General features: G+C 36.6%; 1 protein-coding gene across 12 annotated transcripts in view; it reads left to right on the forward strand.

Annotated features, from left to right (window-relative positions):
• The window catches only part of LOC106152397 (1-phosphatidylinositol 4,5-bisphosphate phosphodiesterase gamma-1), a 61,875-nt gene extending 57,441 nt beyond the window's left edge, over positions 1-4,434 (forward strand). For 10 of the 12 annotated variants that reach the window (XM_087011223.1, XM_087011222.1, XM_087011224.1 and 7 more), the window contains 3 exons: positions 1,189-1,277; positions 1,536-1,729; positions 2,240-4,434. In XM_087011223.1, coding sequence (XP_086867349.1) covers positions 1,189-1,277; positions 1,536-1,729; positions 2,240-2,267 — 311 coding nt within the window. In that variant the 3' untranslated portion in view covers positions 2,268-4,434. The other 2 variants (XM_087011225.1, XM_087011226.1) reach the window with 2 other exon arrangements.
• Positions 4,435-12,551: the final 8,117 nt, after the last annotated feature.

Below are 12,551 nucleotides of genomic sequence, written 5' to 3' on the forward strand. Positions count from 1 at the left end.
TGTAATAAATTGTTCTAGTTTTTAGAAAAATATTTTAAATTTTCTTAAGCACATGTATATTTAAGGATTTTATTGGGATTTCAAATACAAGTTTGAGCATAGATCTTGTAATTCTGATTATGAAAGATACTTCCAAAACATGCTTGACCGTCCAAATTGGTAATTCTGATATCACAGATATATTATAAAATAACAGTCCTTTTAGTTCACTGCAGGAAAAGGTCCTTTAGTATAGTTATGTAAAGGCCTTTCTATTCTAAGAGGATATCTTTTGTTATGCCCTTTACTTGATCCATGCCAAAACTTTATAAATAAGTATGTTGTCATTTGTATCAACATTTGAATTATAATATGTGATATAGAATTCGGTTACCGGTCAGTCCCACTGACCAATGGCTACAGTGAACCCCTAGAACTGTATTAAGTATAATATTTATATTACGTTACCAGGTTACCGGTCAGTCCCACTGACCAATGGCTACAGTGAACCTCTAGAACTGTATTAAGTACAATACATATATTATGTTACCAGGTTACCGGTCAGTCCCACTGACCAATGGCTACAGTGAACCCCTAGAACTGTATTAAGTATAATATTTATATTATGTTACCAGGTTACCGGTCAGTCCCACTGACCAATGGCTACAGTGAACCCCTAGAACTGTATTAAGTATAATGTTTATATTATGTTACCAGGTTACCGGTCAGTCTCACTGACCAATGGCTACAGTGAACCCCTAGAACTGTATTAAGTATAATATTTATATTATGTTACCAGGTTACCGGTCAGTCCCACTGACCAATGGCTACAGTGAACCCCTAGAACTGTATTAAGTATAATATTTATATTATGTTACCAGGTTACCGGTCAGTCCCACTGACCAATGGCTACAGTGAACCCCTAGAACTGTATTAAGTATAATATTTATATTATGTTACCAGGTTACCGGTCAGTCTCACTGACCAATGGCTACAGTGAACCCCTAGAACTGTATTAAGTATAATATTTATATTATGTTACCAGGTTACCGGTCAGTCCCACTGACCAATGGCTACAGTGAACCCCTAGAACTGTATTAAGTATAATGTTTATATTATGTTACCAGGTTACCGGTCAGTCTCACTGACCAATGGCTACAGTGAACCCCTAGAACTGTATTAAGTATAATATTTATATTATGTTACCAGGTTACCGGTCAGTCCCACTGACCAATGGCTACAGTGAACCTCTAGAGCTGGCTGCCCTTCTGGTCCGGGTGGACATGAGGAACCCAACTGTATGTATTGATTTTATAATATTCATCATATCTACTTTTAAACATGAGAGTTCTAATGCTATGAAGTCCAGTTCAATTTAAGATAAACACTTGGTTTAGTAAACACTAATTTCAGTAAATAGTAGTCACAGCTGTAAAAAGAACAAGTCTCTGGAATGTATAATATTAGGTTCAGCTGAACCTAGCAAGTCTTCACTGCAGACACAATTAAAATTTTTATGTCATCCAAAAAAACATATTCTTTCTTTTCCTTTCCAGCAAAGTACAGATAGTGACATCTATGCCTGTATTCAAGACCTACGAGATCGTTCCCAGGAGCTTCACTACCAGATTGCGGAGTCAGAGCGAGTTGGAAACACAAGAGAAGCAGAGGAAATAAAGAACAAACTGAAACAAACCGAGGAAGAGCTGATTCAGAGAACAGATGAGAGGCATCGGATCAACAAACAAAGGTTTTAGTTCTTACTATATATTTATTTATTTATTTTAATGTGTTTATTTTCATTTTAAATGATTCTGGATGAATTATGGCACTAACAGGTAGATGTTGAACAAGGTTGCAGTGGATAAAATACCTGGATAAAGGGAATTACTGATTATTTATTTGTTTTGTGTCAAACAAAACTGAACAGCAAAAAATTGTATATTTTAATGTACGAACACTTATTAAAATGTGCGCACTAAATTTGTTGTGCGGTGGTAAAAGCTACTTCAGAAATGTAAAAATGTAGCCTGAATAGAAAAAGTCCAGTCCCTAAATTATGAAGTTGATGTGGTGTCCCATGTATCTTCTTTATACAAAAGATTGTATTTTGAATATTATATTCAATGATTCTGTTATAAATTACACAAAGTACTCATTATTTTGTGCTTGGAACATGAAATGAATGCATGTTCAGATCAAGAAGCGTCAATTTTTTTTCAGAGTACCTTTATCCATTTATATTTATTTTTCTTTTCAGAGTGGGACCAAGAAAGTCACTAAAATGAAGAGCAGGATCAAGATATAACTTGAAGTGACACCCCCCCCTTACCCCCTAATGTCCCACGCCCTCTGTGGCCCCCCCTCCCTTCAGAGACCCCCCCCCCCCAGTGACCCCCACCCTCCTGTAACTGTGATGACTTTGTGATCCTCATGTATGTATATTTATGTTCCAAGCTTGGAGGGACTGATGTCACTTATGGGTACTGACTCATGAAAAGTGAGAGACATTTTAAGGCATGCTGTCATTGAAAATAGAATCACTCCTATATAATTAAAGTAAATGCTTTAAAAGTTTTTTTTCTTCAATATAGAACCTCACATTAAAACATAGACAGATGAAGTTACTTTAACATTAGAATAAGACATAGTATAGACAGAATTTACTGCTTATTTGGAACTGTTTGTCTTTTCTTTTAATTGTTCTATGGAGATAACTCATAGTTATTTAGTGTTTGCAGTTAAACTAGTAACCTACTGGGCTTACCTCTACAGGTATACACAATTCGTGGCATAATTTGTGACATGTATTTTACACGAACATGCACAATACTTTGTAAGAAGAATGTCCAAAAAATACAAAGAGCTTTGTCAATATTTCATCTTTCGTCCTGTGGGGCCAAAACTGGCGTTCAAAGGATAAACATATTATTTTTCTTAGTCTATATGTAGACTTGTAAAGGTTTAATCTCAATGCTACCTGACAGTGATTTTCAGGTAGCCACTTCAGTTCAGTGCCACAAATCCTAGTTAAGTAATATTTTGCTGGGAGAAAAAGGATTTCAGATGTGACTGCTTTGTTTGACTGCTGTATTGTATAAACTTTTACTCCAAGGAATCCATTATTTGGATTGCCTGGTTACTTTGGCTGATTATACGATAATTTTCTTGTATGAAAAACATGATTGATGATGGGATTGTCTTGTTATCATATTTGGAGTGCTGCCATCTTTATTTAAATGAAAAATTCTTTGGTGGCTGTCTTGATGACTTGTGTCAAGTGCTGCCCCCTATAGGCTTGGATAAGTTCAAATGACTGAATAATTCTGATATTTTCTTAACGATGTTCCCTAGATAAATTACTTCAGTATTATTATTATATTTATACCATTTCTTCATTGGTCAGTTTGAAATAACTGATGGACGAGAAGTCGAGATAATCAAAGCAGGTAATTTTCATGTAATTCTGGTAAACGCAGATTGATGTGCGTACAGTAATTGATTTATATATTAAACTTTTTCGATGTATATTTTGAAGAAAATTCGATCTGTTGGCCCATGCTGTTTTGAGGGATAGCAAGTTCAATATTGATTTATTTTTATTAAAGCCAAATATATGCTGTAAAAATACAGAAGTCTATATATTATACATTATATCTAAGACAGACACTGGTACTTATAATATTTAATTATATTTAAAATCGTTCATTTGATTGTGATCCCTTTTCACCAGATCGTGACTCTAGAAGTAGATTCCAGATTAGTGTTCTTGTAGCTGAAATATAGTTATTGAGCTTAACTGTAAACAGTCAACCTCTCGTATAATGGCCTCGCGTAGACTAAGCACCCATCTTATAGGGCACTGAGTCTGATGTCCCCTTCCTGCCTTATGACAAAGAACAACATATATGTATAACCAGGGTTACAGATTGGTTTTTTTCCCCAAGATATTCACAGATATTTCTGGCTAATTCATGACACAATTCTCTGCTGTAAAAAAAAGCACGCAATTCATTTGCGGCCCTGGTAGTGGGTACTTATAACGGAGTTTGCCTTTGGCAGACAAAAATGGCTGTCCCAGTTGGTGCGTTATATGAGAGGTCCACTGTGAAGTACATACATCCTTTAAAAAGGTTAACAATGTCTTTGGGCCATTCTGGTTAATTTCCCTGAATGCCAGCACAATTTTCTGAACGGGTAAAGTATTGGGTCACGCATTATAACGTTAAGAGATCAAAGTGTAAAATTCGCTGTGGTCAAAGTTAATTTAATCAGAGAAGATATGGTTAGCAATATCTTGGTATACGGTTATTGTATACAATCACAGGTAACACGATTAATAAGACAATCGATTTTTTAAAGCGTCTAACCATTTCTGTTTGGAATAATTAATTAATAGCTGTGTTTAACACATTTAATCTGATGCCAATAATAAAGTATTAGTCTGAAATTAAAGGAATCTTTTTTTCTATTCACTTTTAAATTTTAACCATGTACGTAAAACCCTGCTGGAGGATGTTTATTTGTGTTCAGGTAGCATTTTATTTATTTATTATAATTTACCTATTTTTATTTTATTATTATCATTGTTTTGCAATGTCTGCCATCTCAACCTGGCCTATTTGTACACTGTTAGTAAACAAAATCAGTAACAAAAACGGAGCCACCTGTTAAAGCCCAAAACATGACAGTACGAGAGCTATTTGATTTCAGTTTTTATCTGAGCTCCATTTTAAAGGAATAGCAACTGTTCATTTTGGCCAAAAAATGAATTTTCCTGGGGTAAACAACAATTTTCCCATTCTCACCAATGGTTAATGAATACATTCCTACATTCAAATTTAGCCCCCCCCCCCCCCCCCTTTTTATGTACAGACACAGATGTGTCTGTACATATAGCCATCATCTGCGTCTGTCGTCGCCGTCGCCGTCGCTGTTGGCGTGCACTTTAACCGTAAACACGATAAGTGAAAAGCCATTTTACCTTTTGGCTTGAAACTTACAGAACTGATGAATATTCATAATACGCCGGTCACGTTCGAAAATCAGCATGATCGGGCCATTTTTAGGGAAGTTATGCTTTTTTATGTACAGACACAGATGTGTCTGTACATATAGCCATCATCTGCGTCTGTCGTCGCCGTCGCCGTTGGCGTGCACTTTAACCGTAAACACGATAAGTGAAAACCCATTTTACCTTTTGGCTTGAAACTTACAGAACTGATGAATATTCATAATACGCCGGTCAAGTTCGAAAATCGGCATGATCGGGCCATTTTTAGGGAAGTTATGCTTTTTTTTCACTTTTTTCAGCATATATGCAACACCGTAAACACGATAAGTGAAAAACTGTATTACATTTTGGCTTGAAACTTACAGTACTGATGAATATTCATAATACGCCAGTTAAGTTCGAAAATCAGCATGATCGGGTCATTTTTAGGAAAGTTATGCTTTTTTTTCACTTTTTTCAGCATATATGTGTAGAACTTACATAATGGCTATGTGATAACATCTCAAACAATTATGGTAGAGTGTTGCATTGCAGTGGTTATGCAGTGGTAAACTAGCCAATCATATTTATTGGACTTGTAGCATTGGGTCATTTGCATAACTGGTACTATAATAAAGAGCTGCACAGGTAGTGCAGTAGTTAGTTATTGTTCACTTGTGTTAGAGTTACTTACTTCAGGTGTCCAGGTAGACTTCAGCAGATATTATTAGTTTGTAAAAATACCAAAATATTCAGTGTGCTACATTGGTGACCCCGACGTGAGCAATGGATTCAGATGGAATTAAACAGCTGGCAGATGCTATCAGACAACAAACCCTGGACATATATCAAGGTTCTACAGTGCAAACAATATCAGCTGTTTCATTTAAAGCACCACCATTTTGGAACACAAACGCATCTGCTTGGTTTTTACGTCTGGAATCATCCTTTGCAACACACCAGCCAGCCATTACAAATGACTTGACTAAATTTCATCATGTAGTGCAACTCCTGGACTCATCAACCTCCAGACGTGTTCAGTCAGTAATTGAGAGACCACCTCAGACAGGAAAGTATGAAGCACTAAAGCATGCACTGTTAGAAGCCTATGAAGCCACACAATACCAAAAGGATACAGCATTACTTAATATAAATGGTCTAGGAGACAAACGACCTACGGAACTATTGATGCATATGCGCTCTTTAAATGCAGATCCAAGCACACTTTTTCGCACATTATTCATCAATCAGATGCCAACAGAAGTGAGACGGATTCTTGCACAATCACTAGAAGTTGATCTTGACACCTTAGCTAAAATGGCTGATCGGATTTTAGAAGTAGACCCTCTTACCCCTTCTTCAATTTCTATGACTACCACAGTGCCTGAAGAAAATCTTACAACAATAACTGATACAGAAATAAACGCCATGAAATCTCAGAACCAACGCACTGGCACTATCAAGTTCAAATTATGTAAATATCATCCATGGTTCGGACATAAAGCCAGGAAATGTGAACAAATCATCGATGGCTGTCCTTGTCCAATGTCTACACGAAGACAACAGGGAAACGACAAAGCCAGCAGAAATTAGTGAGCACTGCTGGTCTATCTGATGCTCCACAAATTTCTACGATCAATATGGGGACAATCACCGTTTCTGATATTGTCACTGGGCGTACTTTCCTTGTAGATACAGGAGCAGAAGAATCCGTTTTTCCTGCTAACCGATTTGACCGACAACGAACCAGTGGCCCAAGTCTTATTGCAGCAAATGAAACAAAAATACCTACTTACGGAAAAAGGAAGATGATTTTAAAACTAGGGAAAGGAACAAAATTCACTCAAGAATTCTGGATAGCTGACGTCACACAACCCATTCTAGGTGCTGACTTTTTCACTACTCATCGTTTGGCCATTGACCTTTCCAACAGAAAGTTAATCTCATTGGATGGAAAAACGGTCATTCATGCTCACCTCACTAGATCTCAGCAACAAGGGATTCACAAAGTTCACACAAGATACGAAGCAGTATTAGAAAACTACCCGGAGCTCTTAGTGTCATCCTTTAAGGAAAATAAACACGGAGTAGAACATCACATCCCAACCGTTGGATCTCCAGTTAAAGCCAGAGTACGTCGTCTTGACCAAGAAAAGCTCACTGCAGCAAAAATGGAATTCAAGGAAATGGAGAATCTGGGGATAGTGCGTCGTTCCTCTTCACCATGGTCATCTCCTCTACATATAGTGAAGAAAAACAATGGTGGCTGGAGACCTTGTGGAGATTATCGTCGACTTAATGACATTACCATAGACGATCGTTATCCTCTACCTCATATACAAGATCTCAATTCATCACTCAATGGAAAGACAATATTCTCTAAGATCGATTTGATTCGGGGATATCACCAGATACCAGTTGCCAAACATGATATTCCTAAGACTGCAGTCATCACACCTTTTGGACTTTATGAGTTCCTTAAAATGCCTTTTGGGCTTAAAAACGCAGCACAGGCGTTCCAAAGATTAATGGATGGCATTCTACAGGAACTTGACTGTTGTTTTGTGTATCTTGATGACATTTTAATAGCAAGTTCCACACCTGAACAACATGAGGAGGATCTTAAAGCAGTTTTCAACCTGTTAAGGACAAATGGACTTGTTATTAACAAGAAAAAGTGTGTATTTGGACAATCTGACGTTGAATTTCTAGGTCATTCAGTGTCTGCAGCTGGAGTTCAACCACTTGCAGAAAAAGTGAAAGCAGTAGCAGATTTTCCACCACCCAAGGATAAAAAAGGCCTTCAAGGATTTCTGGGAATGCTGAATTTCTACCATCGTTTTCTTCCTGGAATCGCACATCGAATAATACCTCTTACTGAAGCTACCAAGGGCAGAGCCAAGACTTTGCAGTGGACCCCTGAATGCCAATTAGCATTTCAGGATGCTAAAATGGCTCTTGCTTCTGCAACTATGCTTCATCACCCTGAACCAAAGGCAGCAACCAAGATATCAGTGGACGCTTCTGACGCCGCAATAGGAGCAGAACTTTCTCAGTTTCAATCAGGGATGTGGAAACCTATTGCTTTCTTTTCTAGAAAACTCACACCTACCCAGAAACGATACTCCACTTTTGACCGTGAGCTTTTGGCAATTTACAGTACCATCCGCCATTTCAGATATTTTTTGGAGGGAAGACCATTCACCATTTTCACTGATCATAAACCTCTCACTTTTGCGTTCAAGAGTACATCTGACAGATCACCACGTCAAGAGAGACAATTATCATTTATTGCTGAATTTACAACTGATATACGACATATCAGTGGAACTGATAACATTGTCCCAGACACTCTGTCCAGAGCCCCAGTGGAAACTGATGAGCCACTTATTGCCTCCACAGCTACAATGCCGACAATTGACCTTACACAGTTAGCAGCATCACAAAAGACTGACACAAAGATGGTTGAACTGTGCGCCAATCCAGGATCTTTGAAGTTAAAGGAAGTCATCTTTGGTGAGGTTAAACTTCTCTGTGATACAACTACCAGTCGACCTCGGCCAGTAGTTCCACCTTCAATGACGAGGATCATTTTTGAGGCAATACACAATCTTTGTCATCCTGGAACAAAACCAACAATCCGTGCCATTTCAAGTCGTTATGTCTGGCCTGCACTCAAAAAAGACATTCGTAATTGGGTAAAATCTTGTCATGCCTGTCAAACAAGTAAAATTGGACGTCACACTAGAGCACCGTTAACCACCTTTGATCCACCAGATAGACGATTTGGTGATATTCATGTTGATTTGGTTGGACCTCTTCCTCCAGAAAATAACAAATATCTTCTGACAATTGTTGACAGGTTTACAAGGTGGCCAGAAGCTGTACCTTTACCGAATGCAGAAGCAGTTACTTGTGCCAAAGCTCTTTTATGCTCATGGATATCAAGGTTTGGTGTTCCAGACTCCATCACATCAGATCAAGGTAGACAATTTACAAGTGAACTTTGGCGTGAGCTTAACAAGGTGCTTGGCATTCAACCTAACACAACAACAGCCTATCATCCACAATCCAATGGCATGGTTGAAAGATTTCATCGCAGATTGAAAGAAGCCCTCAAAACACGTTTAGACAATGCAAGATGGATGGACCAGTTACCAATTGTATTACTTGGTATCCGGTCAACATGGAAAGAGGACATTGATGCATCACCAGCACTTCTTACCTATGGTACAAATTTAAGAGTACCTGGTGACTTTATTCCGAACACAACTGATGACAAATTTTTTCCTAACAATGAATTTGTGCAAGAACTTCAACAAACAATGCAGAAATTGGCTCCTGCTCCTCCATCTAGACATGGGCAGATTGGTACATATGTACCGTTTGACTTGCAACAAGCTGAACATGTATATGTAAGACATGATGCTCATCGAGGTACATTGATTAGACCATATGATGGTCCTTACCTTGTCATTTCACGTTCCGACAAATATTTTGATATTTTAAGGAATGGACAAACAATTCGTGTCTCAGTTGACAGACTTAAACCAGCTTATAACAATCCGGTTTCAGTGCACAATCAGACAGTGAATCCACAAACAAAACCAGAGACATGTCTTTCACCTTCTTTAATTAAAACACGTTCCGGTAGAATAGTTAAAAAGCCGGAAAGATTTTAAACAATTGATTTTATTAATTTAATTTTAGTAAATGTTTTCAATGTTCTGGGGGGAGGTATGTAGAACTTACATAATGGCTATGTGATAACATCTCAAACAATTATGGTAGAGTGTTGCATTGCAGTGGTTATGCAGTGGTAAACTAGCCAATCATATTTATTGGACTTGTAGCATTGGGTCATTTGCATAACTGGTACTATAATAAAGAGCTGCACAGGTAGTGCAGTAGTTAGTTATTGTTCACTTGTGTTAGAGTTACTTACTTCAGGTGTCCAGGTAGACTTCAGCAGATATTATTAGTTTGTAAAAATACCAAAATATTCAGTGTGCTACATATGTAACACCGTAAACACGATAAGTGAAAAACTGTATTACATTTTGGCTTGAAACTTACAGTACTGATGAATATTCATAATACGCCGGTTAAGTTCGAAAATCAGCATGATCGGGTAATTTTAAGGGAAGTTATGCTTTTTTTCACTTTTTTCAGCATATATGCAACACCGTAAACACGATAAGTGAAAAACTGTATTACATTTTGGCTTGAAACTTACAGTACTGATGAATATTCATAATACGCCGGTTAAGTTCGAAAATCAGCATGATCGGGTAATTTTTAGGGAAGTTATGCTTTTTTTTTTCACTTTTTTCAGCATATATGCAATACCGTAAACACAATATAAGAAAAACAGATTGGCCAATTGTCATTGTACTCACAGGAGTGGTCAATCTTACTAAAATGCAGGTTGAGTTCAAAAATCAGTATAATCGGGCCATTATTTTAGGAGTTATGCTGTTTTTTCACATTTCCTCAGATTCAATTCTTAGGCATGTTAACAGTCTCATAATTGAACTAATAAGAAATGTAAAAGTGTTTGTTTGATATTTCCTGCATCTTTACAACATTTTTAGCTGATTATGTAAAAATGATGGTAAACTTGTTATTGTGTATTGTGTAATAAAGTGTCAAAAATGGAAATAAACTCATATCATTGCAGTTTGTCAGATGCATTCATCCACTATGTTCAGAATCTCAGAATGGAGGAAGTTGGACATTTAACACTGTTCTATTGATACTTTTCCCATCTCATCAATTTTCTTCATTGGTCATATAAAAATGGCAGTAAACTGTTTATTTTGTTTTATGTTAAAATAGTGTTAAAAATGGAAATAAACCCATTTCAGAACAGTGCTGTCTTGTTTACATTTTTGCATTTTCAATATGTGACTTTAAAGTTCCATGGGCCTGAAGACTTATGCTAGTCACATTTTCTGAATAACCATGATACTAATATTTTATAATTAAAAATTGATGGTCATTATGCTGCAAAACATTATGTAATGTTGCATCAAAATTTGAAGAAACCCCTATTTTGGGCACTGCTCCCATGATGACCATTTAAGGAAAATCATGTCAATTACTGTTCTCAAACTTACAGGAAAGAAACATGGGTCTAAAATATAGCTTCAGTAGACAATGCAGTCTGTTTGGTAAATTTTTCTGGCAATTAAACAGTTTTTTGTGAAAATTTAATTTTTTACTTATTGGCATTTCCAAGGTGTGACTTAGAACCTCCACGGGCTTGAAGACCCATGCTAGTCACATTTTCTTAAAATCCATGACAGGTATAATGTATTATGAAAAATGGATGGTCATTATGCTGTAAAACATTATGTAATATTGCATCAAAATTTGAAGAAACCCCTATTTTGGGCACTGCTCCCATGATGACCATTTAAGGAAAGTCATGTCACTTACTGTTCTCAAACTTACAGGAAAGAAACATGGGACTAAAATACAGCTTCAGTAGGCAATGCAGTCTGTTTGGTAAATTTTTCTGGTAGTTAAGCACTTTTTTTGTGAAAATTTAATTTTTCACATATTGGCATTTTCAATGTATGACTTTGAAGTTCCGTGATCCTGAAGACCTTTGCTTGTCACATTTTCTGAATATGCGTTATACTAATATTTTATAATTAAAAATTGATGGTCATTATGCTGTTAAACATTATGTAATGTTGCATCAAAATTTGAAGAAACCCCTGTTTTGGGCACTGCTCCCATGATGACCATTTGAGGAAAATCGTGTCAATTACTGTTCTCAAACTTACAGGAAAGAAACATGGGTCTAAAATACAGCTTCAGTAGGCAATGCAGTCTTTTGGTGAATTTTTCTGGCAATTAAACAGTTTTTTGTGAAAATGTAATTTTTCACATATTGGCATTTCCAAGGTGTGACTTAGAACCTCCACGGGCTTGAAGACCCATGCTAGTCACATTTTCTGAAAATTCATGACACTTACGTATATTTTATTATTAAAAATCGATGGTCATTATGCCGTTAAGCATTATGTAATGTTGCATCAAAATAGAAGAAAACACAATTTTGGGTGCTGCTGCCTTGATGACCATTATGGGAAAACTGTGTTACTTATGACTGTCAAACTTTCAAAAAAGAAACACAGGACTAAAATGCAGCCTGAGTTGGAAAAGCAGTCTAATTGGCTTCTTTTTCTGGAAGCTGTACATTTTAGTGTAATATTCATTATCTTTTTGGCATATTCATTGTGGGACTCAGAGCTCCCATGGACATGAAGCCGAATGGTAATCATATTTTCTACATGTCCATCCTATTTATAGTCAATAAACAAAAATTGGTGATAATTATTCTCTAATTTATTATGTAATGTTACATCAAAATTGACAACAATCTTTTTGCACTGCTACTGCAAACATTATGAAAAGAAAACTGTGCTACTTATTATCATTTTTAACTTACAAGTACGATTTTTAGGATTGGCCTTCAGCTCATATGAGAAAACCAGCTCTATTGGATTATCATTTTTATTGAATTTATGCATTTTTTGTGAAATTTTCATTTTTCTCATTCTGGCAC

The sequence above is a fragment of the Lingula anatina genome, chromosome 4 (assembly GCF_051362555.1).
Source record: "Lingula anatina isolate TDL-2025a chromosome 4, LinAna3.0, whole genome shotgun sequence".
Lineage (NCBI taxonomy): Eukaryota > Metazoa > Brachiopoda > Lingulata > Lingulida > Lingulidae > Lingula > Lingula anatina.